Source organism: Pisolithus orientalis, assembly GCF_024613125.1.
Source record: "Pisolithus orientalis strain OTSU chromosome Unknown F5J12scaffold_6, whole genome shotgun sequence".
In the NCBI taxonomy this organism is placed as follows: Eukaryota; Fungi; Basidiomycota; class Agaricomycetes; order Boletales; family Pisolithaceae; genus Pisolithus; species Pisolithus orientalis.
In genome coordinates, this window is record NW_026260787.1 from 1,331,935 (window position 1) to 1,350,475 (window position 18,541).

At 49.3% G+C, this 18,541-nt stretch overlaps 6 protein-coding genes across 6 annotated transcripts; 4 read left to right on the plus strand and 2 right to left on the minus strand.

Moving 5' to 3' along the window:
• Positions 1 to 1,074: 1,074 nt before the first annotated feature.
• F5J12DRAFT_498316 (uncharacterized protein) lies at positions 1,075 to 4,623 on the minus strand. The gene is made up of 11 exons (XM_051739728.1): positions 4,373 to 4,623; positions 4,023 to 4,308; positions 3,617 to 3,870; positions 3,192 to 3,529; positions 2,941 to 3,142; positions 2,696 to 2,884; positions 2,544 to 2,640; positions 2,154 to 2,479; positions 1,807 to 2,084; positions 1,689 to 1,749; positions 1,075 to 1,487 (listed from the first exon to the last, which is right to left on the minus strand). Exons 1-11 carry the CDS (start codon positions 4,544 to 4,546, stop codon positions 1,161 to 1,163), a joined length of 2,532 nt encoding a protein of 843 aa, XP_051602859.1. The 5' UTR covers positions 4,547 to 4,623; the 3' UTR covers positions 1,075 to 1,160.
• A 154-nt stretch (positions 4,624 to 4,777) lies between these two features.
• F5J12DRAFT_890316 (rab-GTPase-TBC domain-containing protein) lies at positions 4,778 to 7,236 on the plus strand (the record flags this gene model as incomplete). Its single annotated transcript, XM_051747401.1, has 6 exons — positions 4,778 to 4,866; positions 4,941 to 5,125; positions 5,176 to 5,407; positions 5,455 to 5,511; positions 5,577 to 5,718; positions 5,830 to 7,236. 6 exons carry the CDS (start codon positions 4,778 to 4,780, stop codon positions 7,234 to 7,236), a joined length of 2,112 nt encoding a protein of 703 aa, XP_051602860.1.
• A 582-nt stretch (positions 7,237 to 7,818) lies between these two features.
• Positions 7,819 to 10,280, plus strand: F5J12DRAFT_890317 (POT family-domain-containing protein; the record flags this gene model as incomplete). The annotated part of the gene is made up of 13 exons (XM_051747402.1): positions 7,819 to 8,038; positions 8,091 to 8,125; positions 8,190 to 8,196; positions 8,251 to 8,267; positions 8,324 to 8,451; positions 8,508 to 8,835; positions 8,888 to 8,953; positions 9,009 to 9,348; positions 9,403 to 9,539; positions 9,594 to 9,716; positions 9,769 to 9,860; positions 9,926 to 10,077; positions 10,132 to 10,280. 13 exons carry the CDS (start codon positions 7,819 to 7,821, stop codon positions 10,278 to 10,280), a joined length of 1,794 nt encoding a protein of 597 aa, XP_051602861.1.
• Positions 10,281 to 11,386: 1,106 nt separating this feature from the next.
• On the plus strand, positions 11,387 to 12,688 carry F5J12DRAFT_781056 (uncharacterized protein; the record flags this gene model as incomplete). Its single annotated transcript, XM_051742527.1, has 9 exons — positions 11,387 to 11,430; positions 11,481 to 11,645; positions 11,703 to 11,758; positions 11,924 to 12,102; positions 12,163 to 12,250; positions 12,281 to 12,407; positions 12,455 to 12,492; positions 12,513 to 12,608; positions 12,639 to 12,688. 9 exons carry the CDS (start codon positions 11,387 to 11,389, stop codon positions 12,686 to 12,688), a joined length of 843 nt encoding a protein of 280 aa, XP_051602862.1.
• Positions 12,689 to 14,957: 2,269 nt separating this feature from the next.
• On the plus strand, positions 14,958 to 15,945 carry F5J12DRAFT_498481 (uncharacterized protein). Its single transcript, XM_051739729.1, has 3 exons — positions 14,958 to 15,280; positions 15,330 to 15,458; positions 15,510 to 15,945. The coding sequence occupies exons 1-3, from the start codon at positions 15,088 to 15,090 to the stop codon at positions 15,725 to 15,727; spliced, it is 540 nt and encodes a 179-aa protein (XP_051602863.1). The 5' UTR covers positions 14,958 to 15,087; the 3' UTR covers positions 15,728 to 15,945.
• Positions 15,946 to 16,112: 167 nt separating this feature from the next.
• F5J12DRAFT_814918 (uncharacterized protein) lies at positions 16,113 to 17,839 on the minus strand. Its single transcript, XM_051745008.1, has 5 exons — positions 17,475 to 17,839; positions 17,345 to 17,408; positions 16,716 to 17,286; positions 16,326 to 16,667; positions 16,113 to 16,266 (listed from the first exon to the last, which is right to left on the minus strand). The coding sequence occupies exons 1-5, from the start codon at positions 17,685 to 17,687 to the stop codon at positions 16,167 to 16,169; spliced, it is 1,290 nt and encodes a 429-aa protein (XP_051602864.1). The 5' UTR covers positions 17,688 to 17,839; the 3' UTR covers positions 16,113 to 16,166.
• Positions 17,840 to 18,541: the final 702 nt, after the last annotated feature.

Sequence of the window (18,541 nt, forward strand, 5' to 3'; positions counted from 1 at the left end):
TGACAGGAATTGTGTCCACTATCAGCTGGTAAAGGCTGATATTGCTTGGATGTCGCTCCAACTCCAGGGAGGCGCTGATTTCCATCTTCGGGACTGGGTTACACGTGTTTCAACTTCCACCTCCTCCATTTGAAACCTCAAACGTGCGTAACTCGAACTAGTGGATATGATCTTTCTCGGGGTGAAACAACTTGTCGTCGGAATTTCATCCGAGGGTGCAAAACTGCGTCTTGAGTCTAACTGACGTCATACTGAATACAGCTGCCCACGAATGGAGCCCCCACTTTGGCTTCGACCAAGGTATCGGAGTGGCACCAGGAAGATTCACATGTATCCTCCACCGTCTGCAGGAACGATTGGTGAGTATTGACAAGGAAAAACGGAGCACAGCCAGAGATTATGACACTGGCCGACCCATCTCGAACGTGGCCTGCATGCGGGATATCGCCCGAGATGCGGTGATTAACGCCCTAGTACCAGGCGCTAATGAGTTCATAAAAACGTTGCGATATCGCCTTCGTGCAATAATTGACGAGAAAACCTACCAAATTCCCTGCTTATGGTCACGACCCCGATGTCAATTTGGGGTTTTAGAGGGGGCTCCGGGAACAGTACAAACTTCGCATTCTAGATGCGCCGGACGGGAGGAGGGTCAGTACTTGGTTGGTTGATCTGACCAATCCAAAGACTCGTAGTTGGCCGTAATGAATTCTGAGCGCATAGGCCCTTCAAAAAGGAGATGCAACGGCTTTCTGTGAACAAGGTTCATTTGAGTCACAAGAGCGACAGCATACATAGCAGACCCGCTTGCGCTCGCGCACGATTCATCTAACTTGACGTCGTGGAATGATAAACTCTCCGCAATGCAGAATAAGAATGATTGCATCATATGCTCTTCGGTGGATCGGTTTGTCATGAACGATAACAGAAAAGTTCACTCTACCCGGGGTAGAATTAATCGTCGGTCAATATATCTAATGTGTTCGCAGTTCCACACATACAAGCACATACCGCTATCTCCCGCGCACTTAACGGAACACTGGTGTTATAGCTTCAATGGCTCAAGAATGCATTAGTTTGTTATGAGTGTGAAATGAAACATTACCAAAGTGATCCAAGGCAGAAAGCTAAACCTGATACAACCAACATAACCAAGTTCATCAACCTCCTCCACTACTCCCCTCTATATCCACCACGTCTATGTCCCCGCGACCTAGTTGCATCGCAACCTTCTCGACGAGTCCGACCTTCTCATCGAAGCTTTCTCCGGAACCACCTTCTTCACCATCTTCGATGGCCTCTTCGATGATCGCACCTTCGTCACGCAAAGTAATGTAAGATCGCTCGAAAACCTTGAGGTTCTGACCGGCGTATATCGCTTTTACGATCTGGCCCTCGTGCTTCTCGTGCAGCGAACGCCGGAGAGATCGAACAAGGAAGGAAGATACGGAATGGAGTGGCCAAGATTCTGGAACCAACGAGATAACCTGTGCATCAAGAGGCATTTCGTCAGACCATTGTTCGTTAACATTAGAAAGCGAGATAAATTATTTTGTTAGTGCTCAATGGCCTACCTTACCGATCAGCTCGGAAAGAATATGGCCAGTGGTATCCATTAGGGGCCACAATCATTCAAGGCTATGAACAGGACAATCGCCCTACGACGGAATAGGAAGACATTGACTTACATCCGGGATTTCCAGGTTTTGTGCCTGTGAACTTAACAGTCGCGAGACTTGCTGTATATCCCTGTGTGCCAATTTGATTCACAAAGCTGTCAAAGGATGAAAACGGCATGAAACTCACTCATCCTCAGTGTAGACCTGTACCAGGGTCTTGAGCATTTCCGAGGGTGGCTGCCTCCCCGGATTCGCACTTTTCGTTCGATTCACGGCGGCGCTCCTGTCTTCCACAGTCTTCGAGAACCACTTAGCCCAATCTGCTAGTTCGCACCCCTCAGCTGCGCTTGCACCGATACGCGGGCTGATGACACCGTACACGCCGCCATTGGATGCATAGGCTTCCGCCGTTACGCTATCCCGAAGTGAATGGAGTGTCCGAAGGACTATGGATGGTGGAGACAGCTATGCAGAAGGGAAAAAATGAGACCGTAGACTATGAAAAAAATTCCTGATATTAGCCTAGGTCCATACCTTGGAATGCAGAACGGCCACTTCGAGGCCGAGTACCTTTTCCCAGCCACCCTCCGCTATGCGTTCTTGTACACGTTTTACGAGTGCTTCGCCTTCCGCACCGTTACCAAACGGTGTTGCCTGTAAGGAAAGGAGCGCTTTTACACGTGTGCGTTTCGATAGGGAGTCTGGAGTGGTCGATACGAAATAGGACAGGAAGGGAGGTCGCGGTGGGGGTATATTTGCTGCCCGTGCTAGCGAGTCAGACACTAGGGAAGCAGCCTGAGTGGACGGGAACTTGGACAGTGATGCGGCAGTTGTTGGGGTTGCGGAGGTATATGAAGCGCCTTTTTGTTCCAAAAAGAAACTTAGTGAATGTCCAGGATGTGCTGTAACATGAGAGTGACATACATTTTGCCCTCCATAATTTTGCAATCGCATCGTCTCTCAAGCACTCAAAAAGGTCTTCAACACAGCTTTCTACCAGCTGACCCTGGAGAAGTGAATTCTTCGCAAATCCACTATCATATGAGACACCCAACATAGTTGATAATGATACTTACCTCTCGTCCCTTCCCAACGATTAGCCACTCCAGATACTTTTTCGCAGCTGCTGACCCCGTCTTTCGGAGCTCAGCCAGTACAGCAAGTTCGTCCGTTTTCTCCTGCTCCCTTTCCCAATCTTTGTCCTTTGTGCGACCACTGACAGTTGTCGGACGTTGCACACGTGTAGGCGGCCCGGACATGAGGAGCTAAATAGAAAGCGCATGAGCTAGGAATTGGGGGTGCCCTCTTTTGCTGAACCTACGCTTAACCCCCTGTCGACGTCCCGAGCGGCAAGCCACACGCCCCACTTGCGCATCAGTGATCGCCTCTCCGCTTCACCAATGGTGGGAGCAATGATCACGTCCGCAGTCGAGCGTTCGGGCTGCTGAAGGGAAGACAAGATCGCAATTATCTGACCAAGCGGATCTGAGACCGACGCGTCGTGATACGTCCCTTCAACGAGGCTGAGAGAACACATTTAATCAGAATTTGTGGGGGTGAACAAAACCCTACCTGGCCAATACGCTTATCAGTCTGGCCACGTCACCGACGGCCCGCCATAGTTCTATGAGAGGACTCCAAAGCTTGAGCGTTTCAAGGACCCGGGCGAGTATATGGGGACGGATAGTCATGGTCGGCTGTTGCAACGAATGAGCGGATGGGCGGGCAGGCGGTAAAGGGGGAACGAAAATTTCTGAGGGTGGTAGATGAAGTTGCGAAGAAGTGGGGCGGGAGGGCGGCCTCGAAGGTGGCCTAGGTGATATTGAACGTAAAGCAGGTCGGAACGATGCCAGTAGTGAAGGAACATTTCCCGAATGTGCGTAGTGCAGTGCAAGAGCAGTGGCAGTGATCTACTCATATACGCCAGTCAGACATGCCAATACAACACCGGGATAACATGATCTTGTCAAGTGAGTAACGACAATGCATCCACATACCTCTACGACATCTCTTGTCCAGGATTCCGCCTGTTCAACCAACATTGCGCTCAATGCTGCCTCAATCATTTCTCTTGCTTGGCTCCCCAGCACGTCCCGCATCGCAACAGTTGCGGGGTGTGTGCGGGTGCCACTGACCGAACTCGATGGAACCGAGCTGGTCGACGCGTACGGTGTGTTATCTGCATCATCGGTTTCTGAAAGCATCTGTGGGCGCAGATAAGGGGAATAATTCCTGACTAAGTTAGTCGCGACTGTATGTCAGCGCCCATTTCCATAGATTAGTTTTCGTGTGGTAGGACAGAAAAAGTAGAGGGTAAATACGTAAACGCGCCGCTGGCGCGTCGAGAGGAATTAGAGGCGAGGCCGTAGGGGTTACATATCACAAAATGAAACGTTTACTCACTTACGTCGTCAACACTCGTTTCACTGGGCATGTATTTTTGCACGCCAGCATATACCTCTACTTCCACAAATCCACACTTCGTGTTTCCAGCATTATTCTGGTTGAGCTCTGATGAGGGCGCCTCATCGCATAGCGCAGGACGCAACTCCTCGAAGTATGAGATCAGTACCCGGGGATCAGTGGCCCCTTTCACGAAATGCTGTGTGGCATCCTGGAACCTTGTTTGGCCAAAGAGTTTGAATGCGGTGCATTGGTGAAGATATTGGAAAACCTCAGACTGAGCACCCTATTTCACGTATTGCAGTCAAACTGACAGAAACTAGTCCGGGGAAAAATGCGACTCGGAATACCTGAGTTTCAGCCTTGCCTAGCAGCACCTGAGCGTCTGAGATCTTCCCGTTCTCCAGTAAAGATTCGACTTGTGCGGTAAGTGTCGATGGGAGGAGAGCATGAATTGAAGATTGGCCGAAAAGAAGGACCGAAGACCGCAAGTATAGTGGGTTGCGCATTGGAGCCGTGGCCATCCCAAGGATACGAAACCTTGTCGCGCAAGCCCGCCCCTCCGTCACCGAAGGTTGCACAGATATTAAGCTGCGCGACGGACGTGGAGGCAATATATTTCCAGGAAGACAAATGAAAAGTAAACAGGTATGTCCATATATAGACGTAACTCGCAAAATATATTTAAATAAAATAAAACTAATTACTGGCGTACGCTGCCTGCTGTTGTGTCTGGCCGCATGGCATCGACAGCTATGGACAGCAACGAAGAGGTCACCTGGGAATTACTCAGAGAACGCAGCCTGCGACCTGGAGGTTTTGGCGTAGACAGGGTTAGGATATGGTGCGTGTTGTGTGTCTGCACTCGGCTAAAGCCAAGGGATATGGAAGTTGCGAGTACTGAGAAACGACGTGTAGGCCCGCTCTGCTTGGCGTACAGCCTCTCTCTGACCCTCCCCCGTATTCCGAGGTAGAAAGGACTCCGAAGCCTTCGAGTGCATCATCGGGCCATTCCGGCTATGGTTATGAGAACGCAGACCCCCACCCGGACGAACGCCAGATCAAATTAGATACCGACCGTAGCTTCGTTCTTTACCCCATAGGTCCAGGAAACCGTCCTCTTGCGCCTTTGGTTGCTTACCGAAGTATTTAGAACCTGGTTCGCCGTCTCGCGAAGCTCTCCAACACAATCTCAATACCCTCTTGGTCTCCTTGTTTCGGAAACGCCGTTCGCTGCATTACTTCCAAGGGTTTCATGATATAGTTTCCGTTATTTTCCTTACTCTGCCCAGGCCACTCCACATGCCTTGTGTGGAGAAGATGGCGTTGCACAGAGTGAGGGATGCAATGGGCATTGGACTAGAGCCCGTGGTCGGATTGTTGAGGTGAGCGGTGAGCCTTGATATGTATGCTTATAGCTGATTTCGACTAGGATTTTACGGAATCTGCTTCGACTTGTGGACCCAGCGTATGCCGAGCTCTTGGAAAAGTACGTCATTTTGTGTCTTACCGTTGTGGTTTTCTAAATCGCGCCGCTGTCATATACTGACGCAGTACATCTCCTCTACCATACCACGCGCTTTCAAATCTACTCACTCTATTTTCTCATGATGTTCCGACTCTTCCTCTGATACAACACGTGTGGGACTTCTTACTCGTCCGTGAACCTGTGGCTGTGGTGTGGTTAGCTGCCGCTGTGAGTCTCAATACACTACTTTGTAATGCCAACATATACTCCCTTGTTCCTTGTTCAATCAATCTAGTGATTTCTAGAGTGCTAATAGGACATGGCATTGTTTTTCCCTAGGTCATCCTCTATCGAAAGCCATCCATCCAATTACTTGTCGATCAGGATGAGGAAGGGATGATACATTCGCTACTCTGTGCACTGCCAGGACTGGCTGACGGCGAGCCAAGACTTCCGCTGGACGGACCTGTTCATGAAAGAACGGAGATCTTGGATGATGATGTCAAAGGACTTTTCGATGACCAAGGATCTAGTGATGACCCGTCTGCGGTACCTGTGCTGAGTGACAAGATGCATCAGGAGCTTAACGAGCAAACGGACGCGGCGGAGTTATGTACCAGAGGAGGTCCCTCACACCCAGTCGTTTCGAATGTGTACATGTTCGACGACGCCCGGGGCCTCCCAAAAGCAGAGGATGATGTCCCTGGGTCTGAACACGTACTGGGAGACGCCCTGAACGGTGCCCATATACCCTCGGACGTGGATGCGGCTTTCGGCTCGGGTAAAATTGACATTGCAACTACCGGTTCCTCCCCCCTGGATCTTGAACTCGGGGTCGTTATCAACGAGACGGATAGTGCTTGCTGCCGACCTAGAACACCCCATGGGAAGAGCGGGGGGGATATTATTGCTCTCGCATCTTCTTCGGGTGTTGTCTCGCCGGTGTTACGTTCTCCATGTGGTTTCACTCCCAGCCCTGCAGCGGATACACCATCGGACACTGTTGCGGTAGGTGCTTCGGGAACTAGACCAGGGTCGACGGTCCCATATCCTCATCGGCCGACTCGCTCTTCAACACCTTCCCCCCTCGTCGTATCGTCCACATTCCCGTCACATGACCCAGAACAATTAACTACGCTACCTTCTGAAAGGACGCAACCCTTCACTTCCTCTCACCAAGCGAAGCCGTCTCGTCAGAGAAAACCTGCCCCTCTTCCTCTGCATCAGCTCCTTCACGAAGCTGACATACTTCTCACCGCCTATCCCCCATCTCTCCCTAACCTCGCCGTATACGAGATAATGGGAAGAGATAGTGTAGTGCGAACGTGGCACGCACCAACGATTACGATGCCGCGGGACAGGCCGGAGGACAAGTGGGAGTCCGATGACTACTTGGAGACTCTTCTTAACTCCCAGGACATAGTCGTTCCTTCACCGCCCCCTTCACCCATTCTTCGACCGCGCACCCCTAACAAGAAAAAAGATTCCGCGATTCGGAGGTACAAGGCCAGATATGGCTTGACTCTGCGCAGGGTTGGGCTTCCACTAGGCTCCCTCACCCCATATGAACGGCATCTCCTGTTGGCGGGGGCTCTGCTTGTTGTCGGGATCGCAATTGCTGTCAAATCTAACAGGGTGCCCAAAGTCGATGGGCTGAAAGCCCTTTGGCAGCGCCAGTGGATGCTTGTTTCGCCGATATGGACGATCTGGAACAGAGCGCCATGTCAAGCTGGGGATAGCCGCTAGGATTTCATTTCGCAAGCACCATTACTACCGATTCAAGGAATTCTACTTATTGCATACACATTTCGTACTCGCCGGCCTTCATACCCGCTCAGGCTCGTAAGTGGCTTCTGCGACCCTAAACGATGGATGCTTTATCGTGAGTAGTCGCTGCAACGCTCGAAGAATACAGTCATTCTAGTGGGATCACGGAATCATGATCGGTGTGAAAACATGATCAGGTCATCCCCACCTCCCACGCGGTCACGCGGGTTTGAACCAAGCATTTCGGCACTCGAGCGAAGAAATTAAGATTCGTGAGTATGCACTTTCTTTTCCTTGAGTCTCGAATTCCAGCATGGCAGTTCTTTGGTTATGTAACTCGAGTCTTCCGTGGAGAATAGTCGGACCTTCTCTCAGTTTATGATTAGACCTTCCTAATCGAGGTGTCCAGGAAGGTGCTTGTGTCAAGCGCAACCTTCGCTTCCCCCTTTCACGTATTTGCGCATCTTGTTTAAAATGGATATCGTCTATCCTCGTGTGTATCTCCTTGACTTCCCTCTCTTTCCCTATCCTCACGGACCATTGTCTACGTTTACGTCTAGAATGGCCGGCTTGGAACCGGAATGCGAGATTCCTGTTGCTTTAGCAGAGGTCGAACGTCATGAGAAAATTGCCTGCGACTATGCATTGCAAAAGAAGCATACGATATCAGATGCAACTGTCGAAAAGGTTGATCCCCTTCACGAGGGTTTGGAATTTCCAACCGAGGAAGAGCTCGTCACCCTTCGCAGAATGCCAGATGCCATACCGTGGACTGCTTATAGTTGGTTTCTACTCTTGCGCACGTACCGGCGTCCCCTGACCTAGTTTGGCAGTGATCGCCGTCGTGGGACTGGCTGAACGATTTTCTGTGAGTATTTGTGTTTTGTGACATTTGAAGTCGAGCCCGCTGAGGTATTTTGCGTCATGCGTAGTACTATGGTGTGTGTTCTTTGACTTTTCATATCAGCTCTTCAACTTCCTTTCCCGTGACAGGTGCAAGTGCGGTCTTCGTAAGTCTTGCTTCGTTCTTGCCGAATGTTTGGCAGTGCCTCACCGAGTGTGGCAGGTAAATTTCATTCAACAACCACTCCCACCCCATTCAACCACCGGCGCAGACGGGTTGCATGGCCAATCCGGTGCTCTTGGAAGGGGTCAACAAATGTCCGCAGGCCTCACGACATTTTATCAGTTCTGGTGTGTAATGCCCAGTGGGTGCTCACCTCACGACCAGATATCTCACGTCTACACAGGTCGTTCGTAACGCCTATTGCAGGTGCCTACGTTGCGGACACGTATTGGGGTCGTTACAAAACCGTTTGTGTGTGCGTCGCAATTTCCATGTTCGGTCAAGTTATCATGATTATCTCGGCCGTACCTGGTATCATTGGAGGCAATGCCTCTCTCGGTCTTTTTATTCTTTCTTTGATCGTCACTGGCATGGGGGCCGGCGGGTTCAAGTCCAATATCTCCCCTCTGGTAGCGGAACAGTACCGCCGGACAAAGATGTTTATCTCGGTAACGAAGACAGGGGAACGCGTGATTATGGACCCCAGCTTGACAACGTCTAGAATTTACATGGTCAGATGTGATGCCCTTCGGTCCCTATGATTTAGAGCTCATGTTACACCAGTATTTTTACTTCTTCATTAACATCGGCGCGCTCGTGGGTCAGGTAGGTGTGGTATACGTGGAAAAGGTTCGAGTTAAATGGTGTTCCTACCTTTGTTTGATTGTTCAGTCTTTCCGTCCAGTTCATCGGGTACTGGCTGGCCTATACTCTTCCGACCGTTGTTTTCCTTCTTTCCCCCTTGGTCTTGTGGTATGGACATGGCAAGTATCACACTTCACCGCCGACGGGTTCAGTGCTCGCCACTGCGATCCGTGTCTGGCGTTTTGCTATGCGCGGAAGATGGTGCTGGAATCCTATCAAGACCATTCGGAACCTCACCGCCGACGACTTCTGGGAGAGTGCCAAGCCAAGCAAGGTGGTCGGTGAAAAACCGGCGTGGATGAAGTTTGATGATAACTGGGTAGAAGAGGTTCGGCGCGGATTTAAAGCTTGTTCTGCGTTCTTGTGGTTCCCGGTTTATTGTGAGTTGCTACTTGTGATGCATGGTGGGCGATGATGCGGAACGGAACTTGCAGGGTTGTCGTACAATCAATTGAACAACAATTTAACGTCGCAAGCTGCCACCATGAGCACACACGGTCTACCCAACGACGTTCTTCCTGATCTGGATCCTTTGGCTCTCATCATCTTCATCCCGCTGTGCGACTTGGTTGTGAGTACCTTACCTCCTTCCCTCATTATTTATAGTTTACGACGGCCCTGCTAGCTCTACCCAGCTCTCGTCCGATGGAGGATCAACTTCAGACCCCTGCAAAGAATCGCTCTTGGGTTCTATACCGGTGCTGCAGCGATGGCATGGGCGGCCGTCGTCCAGCACTACATTTACAAGGTAATTTTCCATGTTCCTATGTGAAACCATCTGACGGATACCTGATCATCAGACAAATCCATGTGGATACTATGCCGGTACCTGTGTCGACAACAACGGGAATCCATTGGTGTCCACCTTGAACGTGTGGATTCAGAGCGGATCGTGAGTACCTGAGTCTTCACTTCGTTTCTCTTCTCTGACAACAACTCATCCGTGCGTGGCTTCAGATATGTTTTGATTGCATTTAGTGAGATCTTTGCCACGATCACGAGTATGGAGTATGCATTCACTAAGGCACCGAGGAACATGCGGTCACTTGTCATGTCTATGCTCCTCTTTACGAATGCTATCGCATCTGCCGTAGGCGAAGCCTTTGTTTGTGAGTACCTTGTCGCGCGTTGCTACGTGGGTGTATGCTGACCACTGGCGGTAGCCCTCTCGACTGACCCGCTGCTCGTTTGGAACTACGGTTCCATCGCTGTTATATGTGGCATTTCTGGCATTATTTTCTGGATCCTCATGAGGAAGTTGAATTCTGAGGAAGACGAATTGAACAATATGGCCGAAGGACGGTTTGATTGATGATCTGGACGTCGAGTGTTTACTTTTTGGGGGTTTTGGGCGATGCATTGTGTATTATTCATGATGGTGTTTGCAAATTGAACATTGGTCGACCGTCGATGCGGTCAGTCCTGGCGTGACAAAAAATTGTATGGAGGCGACAGATCCAAACGATGGCGACTACCAACCACCACAAAATTCTGCCACAACCACAGGGATGGGCATTGGTTCCAAAACACGTGTCATCGTTGTAATTGTGGAGGGATCAGATATGTATTGGAGCCGCTGGCGGATGACTCAATGACCGCTCCCAAGCACCGTACAATGTACGATGACTAGGCTACTCCACGATAACATGAGCATCCGCATTGCTGCTCCCCCACATACCCACAACAAGCTAAGCAATCGTCTCATGTCCTATCCTTGAGCTTGAGCTTAGGTGAATGCTTACATAGACTCAGAGGACTACGCGGAAGTCAACACCTTCGGGTGTTAGATTCCAGATCAAGCGCGAGCTCAGTGTTGTCTATATTTGCTCGGGGAAAAGATGTTGAATGTCTTTTCCCCAAGCAGTATTCACCACAGCAAATGCTTTGGAGTACGACAAAACCACACATGGGCTCGACCTAGATATCACAAGCAAAAGATGGAATGCGTCTTTCAGCGCATCTGTCAACTTCACTTGATCACGGGTCTGAGTTGTAGCAGCGGAGAGATCTTTACCTTAAATTCTGTGTATTAGACATCATTATCACCCTCAATATTTTCTAGAGACCTAGTGCTGCCTACGTGGGCAACGGGGCTGAGTCAATCTGCACTTACGATGAATACTATCATCGAACACGACCTCTACTTACTCTCTGTACGTTCTCTTCTCACTTTTGTAAATCGATTTCGACGACTGGCCGACGCCAAACGCGATACTTCTGGTAACAGGCGTGCAAGCCCTCCCCCCCTTTTTTCTCCTTGTAATGCAATGCCCGTATGTGTAGCACCTCACACCGATTCTATCAAGTAACCAGTACTGCTACACGGTGGTCGAGCGCTGAAACTTGGAGCGCTGAGGGTTGGACACCGTGTGAAACTCCAATAAAGCGCTCTAGTAACTTTGAATTTTTGGCTTACAAATGTACTCCCGTCTTCTCAGACCCCGTGTTCCGACACTTACCAGGTGTGTACTTTATATTTAAAGTCTACGCCCATACAACTAACCCATCTTAGACAATCTTCAGGTAACCCGTACCTATCGATCAGGTCTGGACTGCAGTTAGGTGTCATTTTGCACCCGAACAAGTTGTCGGATCGGCGATCCCAGGAAAATGGACAAAAATGCCTTGCTTCTTCTGCCTATGGGGTTCGCAGTTGGGGCCGCATCAACACCGATGGGTGGGTACCGTGATAGATTGTATCTTCAAATAGATCACGGCCAGTTTATATTTATAGAATTTTGAAACCTGAGGTCGTGTCCTACCCTAACCGATCGCGGGATTTGCCCGGCTGTAAACTTGCACTTGACTTGCACTAATGAAACATGCCACGTCACCGACACAACGAGTCTATGGTAGGAACGAATGGACTGGGGGACTGACTGGATGTTTACAATATGCGAGGTGGTTGGAAGCTTTCTTTGCCACCATCATGTCCCAAAGCAAACGGGCACATAGTGTATACGGAAAGCGGCAATCAGAGATTACTACCCTCTGTAGTTGGCAACTGCCAACTCCCATGGCTCATGGCTTCCTGCACAAATGGTGCCAATCGCACATCAACGTCTGCAGGAATGAAGCCCCTCTTCGGCTTCATTCCTCGGAAGGTGACAGGCGATCAAGTCCGCGAAGCTCTGGTATGAGAGATGAACAGGCTAGCCTTTTCAACCGGTGCGCTGACGACACTATCTTTGTAGGTCAATTCGTACACATCTCTCAGCACAAGATACTTAAGGCAAGGAAAAGACTACCCGTATACTCGCAGATGGACCAGTTCCTCAGATGGTGAGTGCTGAGTCTTAGCTCCCATGACAGCACCAAAAGTCTGGTCTCCGATAATTCCCTTCCCGGTGCTAACCACAAGAATCACTCTTCTCGTAAAGTTCAGCACAAACCAGATTGCTGTCATCGTCGGCGAGACTGGATCTGGCAAGACAACACAGTGAGTGGCACTCCAAGAACCATTTTTTGTCTTGTCATTTTGAACAGCGATCTATCGAATGGACTCTTTTTACCGATAGAATACCGTAATTTCTCACTTATTCAGAATTGCCTCCTGCAAAGGGCAGAATCATCGCCTGCACACATCTACGACGTGTCGCCGTGACGTCTGTCTCCAAACGAGTTGCGGAAGAAATGGATGGTGAGTTAGGTAATGCCCGGGGTGTTTTAGACGTGCTTAATGGCGCTTGGCAGAGGGGTCGGTTACTCAATACGTTTTGAGGACATGACAGAACCGGGAAAGACGTTTCTCGAGCACATGACCAATGGTATACTCATCCGGGAGGCCATGAATGACTCCGACCTGCAACGGTATTCCACGATCATCCTGCTATGTCGTCATATAATCGCGGCTTATCGATACATACATCGTTCCTTTTGTCACCATAAGACCAGAAGCGCGGGCGGATCGTGACACAGAGTCGCCGGCGATTATAAGTCCCCGGATTTAACTCCCAAAGGTGAGGCTGTGGTGTCAATTGGATGAGTACATACGCATTATACCGCAACTAAAATGTTCCCGTGAATGGACGCAGGCGCTATACATAAAATCAGCCAACTCCGTGGATATGTACATTATAAGTAACTCCCGATCTGGGCGGGGGCTAATCGGCTGTCGGATGAGCGGTCTGCAAGGTTAGTACATCATATTTCCATTCAACAAAATACGTGTTTCGTGTCGAACAGCACGTTTGTAAATGGTGACCATCAACTTCTTCATGGAGAGAATTTCCGGAGTCCATCTGCATTGCCAAGAACCATATGGCACAGTCTAACGGTTATCGAGTTATTCCAGGGACTACAGAAGGGGGATCTAGTGTTTCAATGACGCAGCTAGTACAATATGACTGCTAAGCCTACGCACTCACGCCGAGTCTTGGCATCGCAAGAAGGTGACGTTAAACGACTTATCTGCCTTGTAATAATACTGTCTGACAGCCCACGTGGTTTTGCTGTGTGAGCGTTTAGGGCACAAGGTGATACTCACGTAGCCGATTATAACGGTCTTGGGATCCGCAATAATCTTCGGCCGATCGCACTGGCGTCCTCGTTTCGGATAGGGTTCTACAGAAAACGGGCCCCGTCCTAATATGGTCTGATGGAAAGATGGTCCTATTGAAAGGTGTTTGAATTATCAAGTTACTGTTGACGCCGGGACGCCAACTTTTTTCTTTCCCACGCTGTGCAACAAGAGAACACCGCAATCCTCAGGAGTTACTGATGGCAGGAAACTCAACACAATCTTGTCTTTCTGTCTAGCACCTGACACCTGTACGGGACAGAATTTCTGACTGATGGGATACTCACCTTGTCCTGTGCATCGGACCACCCACTACACGGGCGATCTGACTGCTCATCAATTCTTTAGCCTAGAGTGTCTAGAGGTATTCCACCCCCAATTTCCTGGCCGCCAGCAACAAGGGCTTCATCCTGGTCTGAATATCAAACAAAGTGATTATAGTGCCTGGGTACGATACTATAAAGCCAGGGTTGAAGTGTTGTACGGAACCTTTTGTTTTGTCAGGCACCTGCACTCTGATGATGTTACACAGGGGGAACGTGGATTCCATCACTGCTGAAGCATCGTGGAAACCGTAAATCGATGCCGGTCGTGCCCACCACGTGCAAATTTGCAATTCAAAAGCTATAGAGCTAGCTCTGCAAATTGTCAAGTATTATTACCGAACACTTATGATCGTTCCTTGGATCTATCGTCATTGCACTGGCCGTATCTCCACGTGAACGACTCTTCATGACCTACCCAAATACAAAGCGGACAAAAGCTAAGGTACAAGGGTCGGTAGCATCGTCCGGCTCCCTGAACACAGCAAGTACGGGACCCGATGTTAGTTTTGCGTTCTATGGGATGAGTATATGCCCCCTGCCGTGAGGCTTGTCTTGTTCAGTATTCTTGTTACTGCCTGAGTCGCACACAGCCCTATACTAGTTAACAAATTCTTACTAGTTAGCCTAATTCGGTAATCATACCATAGATTTGTGATTTCTCACGGTACTTGTAGGAGTCCGTACGAAGTTCGAACGTGGAGCAAACTGATTATTAGTCCCACTACCGGCAACTCTAGCCTTATACGCCACAAATGCAATGTCGGTGTCAGGAGAGTAAGTATGTTGGTCAGCAGCCTAACATGCAGAACGCTAAATCACGGCCCAACATCTTCACGTGCGAAGCACAAACTTATCTCTCTGCGGCTTCAATATTACTTCGCATCATACAATCTCGAGCGCACTGTAGCTCGCTCTTTTTGCCAGTGGGTCGAACTAGGAAACCCCTTTGCCTGAAAACTCTCCCTTCGAACTTCACTCGAGTGGGATTCTTCAAGAACGGATTTTTTCCGTGAAATGAGGCTGTTTCAACCTTCTTTCAGATCCGTAATGCCACGACACACGTTGATTTCCCCGTGGTGAAATGTCACCGTCTGGCGTCAGTCTCAGGCGCTCCAGCCAAGTAGCCAACCCTGAATGAAGTGACTGCCAAGTTCTCCCAAGGGCACAGTTTCTCCGTTCGCACTCACCGTATAAGATAAGATGGCAGGACGTATTGGTCGAATCAGCATCCACACCTCACATCAAGTCTCTGGTCTTTTGTATTCAAGTCTAAGATGTCTTTCGCTTCCCCTCCCGGCGCTGGTCCCCCTGAAGACTGGGACCAGGGAAACCATGGAAGGCAGCCCAAGGCCAACTTGCAACGAGAGTACCGCAAAAGAGAAGGAGAGGTCTTCAACGAACTCCGCGATATTATTAGGGAGCTGAACAACCAGGAGCCTGCAACGCGACACGACATTTTGTCCGAAGGTGAGCTCCATACGTGTTGCTGAAGAATGGCGCTGACTTATGTCTGCAGCGAGCCGATTGATGAGGCAACTCGCGACTGAAAACATGAATTTAAAACAACAGTTGTCCGGGATACCGCCCGCACGAGGAAACGGGGGAAATAATGTGGGACTCCTTGGGCCTCTATCCGCTCATGCCGGTATGTAATCTATTGAGAGTCGGAGGGGGTTATTTTCTGAAGTCTAGGTAGAATCTGCCTATGGACGGCAAGGGGGGCCTTGGGTAGCCAGTCACGGATTCCTCCATAATAACAATACCCAGGCTCCTGGCACGTCTTCTCAGATTCATGCACCGAATCTGATGATACCCCCCGGCACTATGCCCGAGATCGACCAGTTGATGCGTGTTGTCGATGAAGACATCCGTGCCAACAACATCCACCTCTACCCTCCGTACTACAGGAAATAAACAGAGGCCAGGAGTGTCGGACCGCAATAATCCGAGGATGCATGCCACTATCATTATTGGAGTCATGCGAAGTAGCGGAAGACCCCAGGAGAACGTCCGGCCATATTTATGTCAAACATTATGTCTTAACCTATTGTTTTTTTTTGCCTTCCATGCTTTTTTTCTTTTACTATCGCTTATGGCGTCGGATGTTATCGTACCAACGACGCTTTATTTAATCTTCTTGCTTTTCGTTCCCTGCTCCCCCTTTCGGCGGTTACTTGATATAGCCTCCTTGAGCACTATTTAATATTCTTTAGTCACCCCCGAATGTGAATTGTGGCGCTAGATAAGATCTTGGTTTCTGAACAGTAAATAGCGAATCACTTGTAGCGGTAGATTGACAACAGCTCTGTTTCTAGATAGTATTTATGTTTCCACAGATCTATTTGCGTGTATGCTACCAGGGGAGTTTCTTCGGTACCTTACTCCTACGGCCTACCACTGGCCATTCAATCTGATGGGCGAATTTAGCCGCGACTCCAACATCACTTGCGAATCTGAAGTCGTCGTGTCAGCACAAGCGCGATCTGCGTTGCATACTAAGGTGGGTACTTACGCCCATACCGAACCGGGGTTCTTTTGGAACTGTCGTCCAACGGAGACGACATCCGCCTGACCTTTCTCTAGCACTTCCTGGGCGATATGTCCATTTATAATTGATCCCACAGCGCCGACCACAATCCGGTCACCAACTGCCTTCTTGACAGCCTCCGCGAAGGGCGCCTGATAAGCAACAGTCTTATGCACCACTACCGCCTTTGGACTATTTCCACCAGTAGAGATGTCAAGGAAATCAACGCCGTGGTCAGCAAGGATACCAGCAAACTTGACGGTATCTTCCGATCTCCAAGAAGGTTCATTAGGTAGGGATTCTTCCAACCACTCAGTCGCCGATATTCTAAAATGACATGAGTGACAGCGAGACAGATATGTGTGCTCGTCTTACCTGAAAAATAGAGGCATATCGTCTGGAATGACGTTTCTAACAGCGTCAACGACTTCCAGAGGGAATCGTATGCGATTCTCGAAGCTGCCTCCATATTCATCCGTGCGTTTGTTGGTGTATGGGCTCATGAAAGATGTCAGTAGATACCCATGGGCCCCATGTACCTCTATCACGTCAACTCCTACTTTGAGCGCACGTCTCGTCGCTTCCGCAAAAGCAACGACGACCTTCTTTATTTCTTCTTTGGTCATCTCTTTTGGAGATGGATAATTTTCGTCATAAGGGATAGCAGAAGGGCCCCAGACTTTGTCGGGCCATCCCCCCACTTCTTCCGTTGCCACCAAATCATCATGTATCCAAGGAGCAACGGTGGACGCTTTGCGACCAGCGTGCGCGAGCTGAATGCCAATCTTCTGGTTTTGTGAATGTGCGAACTCAACGATAGGACGAAGGGACTCGGCCTGGCTATCCTTCCACAATCCAGCGTCCTCTGGAGTAATCCGACCTTCCGGTACTACAGCGGTAGCTTCAACCATGGCAAGACCCGGTCCACGAGATATGATTCCGCCGACTGTGCATTATGTAAAAAATCAAAATGTCTGAACTTCTTATTTGTCACTGAGACTTACGATGTGCCATATGCCATGATGTGAAATGGCCATCATCAGATGAGTACTGGCAAAGGGGCGAGAGCTGTACGGAAGATCAGTTTTATTGCCTGAATGAGAACCTTCGATCGTGTAAAACAGCGCAACTCACGAAAATGCGATTGTGGAAAGTCGTTCCGCGAATCTTTATAGGCTGGAACAACTTTGGGATTGGTTTCCCATCAGGCTGGGGGTCGTACGCAGTACCCGCAGCAGGTACTTGGGCAGGTGTAAAATAAGAAATAGCTGGAGCGGGCTTGTTTGCGATAGTCATAGATGAGCAGGGGATTGAGCGAACCGTGCGATATAATGATCGCAATGTCATCTAAGTAGTCTTTATAAGAGTCATTTCCACAGCATACTGAATCAGATGATTGCTCATCACATCAGACACGCGGTGAGCGAGGGAAACGTGAAATATGATGGTGTGAAGGATGCACACATCATTGATGCAACTGCCATGATCTTTTGTGTGAGCTTACCAGTAACAGCCCGTAACAGTCAGCAAGCTTGGTGATGCGTAGGAGATAGATTACATAACAATTGCTTGAATGCTTCTAACTGAGCAACCACAGTACTTAGCTAGTCGGCGTGTTCTATCCGCTTCCACTTCCTTCCCCCAAGTCTATTCGAGGGGTGAGGTTTTCCATGCTATTACTGTTCGGTAGTCCTTAGTTAGAGTAAAACCCCAAAACATCGTGCTCCAGAGAGGGCAGGCTGATGAAATTTGTTGAGTCATTACACATAATTTAGTTCATTAGAGTTTTACTCTAAGTACTTTCAAACGGTAGTATGATGGCCTCGCAACAACCGCCGGGAAGGAGCGCGCTAAAAGGCCTACATGACACGTCACTAGTATTTTCCCGTGTTCTGCTAATTGGTCACTACCCTTGAGTATATATCCATCGAACGGACAAAGAACAAGCAGCATGCGGAAAGGGATGTCTTCTGTGTCTATCTACAAGGTCAGAAGCGATAACAGTCAAAATTAGTACCCGTTTTCACCACACATAACGAACGCGGATCGGTTTGACATTTCGATGGAGAGGATCATGTATCTTCTCCAACCCTCGCCAAAGTACTTCTTACCAGCGTTTGGAACGGAATGCGTGAAAAACTCCACGGAAGGACACATTCCGATGGTCCCTACACAAAGGTCGACACCACAAGGTTTGGAAA

Coding starts and splice junctions, on each gene's coding strand:
- F5J12DRAFT_498316 (XM_051739728.1), bottom strand. CDS start 4,546: ATGGCCACGGCTCCAATGCGCAACCCACTATACTTGCGGTCTTCGGTC. Junction 3,530..3,616: donor GGACAAGAGATGTCGTAGAG/GTATGTGGATGC, acceptor GTATATGAGTAG/ATCACTGCCACTGCTCTTGC. Junction 1,750..1,806: donor CAGGTCTACACTGAGGATGA/GTGAGTTTCATG, acceptor ATTGGCACACAG/GGATATACAGCAAGTCTCGC.
- F5J12DRAFT_498481 (XM_051739729.1), top strand. CDS start 15,088: ATGTCTTTCGCTTCCCCTCCCGGCGCTGGTCCCCCTGAAGACTGGGAC. Junction 15,281..15,329: donor ACACGACATTTTGTCCGAAG/GTGAGCTCCATA, acceptor TTATGTCTGCAG/CGAGCCGATTGATGAGGCAA. Junction 15,459..15,509: donor GCCTCTATCCGCTCATGCCG/GTATGTAATCTA, acceptor AAGTCTAGGTAG/AATCTGCCTATGGACGGCAA.
- F5J12DRAFT_814918 (XM_051745008.1), bottom strand. CDS start 17,687: ATGACATTGCGATCATTATATCGCACGGTTCGCTCAATCCCCTGCTCA. Junction 16,668..16,715: donor GATATGCCTCTATTTTTCAG/GTAAGACGAGCA, acceptor ATGTCATTTTAG/AATATCGGCGACTGAGTGGT. Junction 16,267..16,325: donor AACCCCGGTTCGGTATGGGC/GTAAGTACCCAC, acceptor CGACGACTTCAG/ATTCGCAAGTGATGTTGGAG.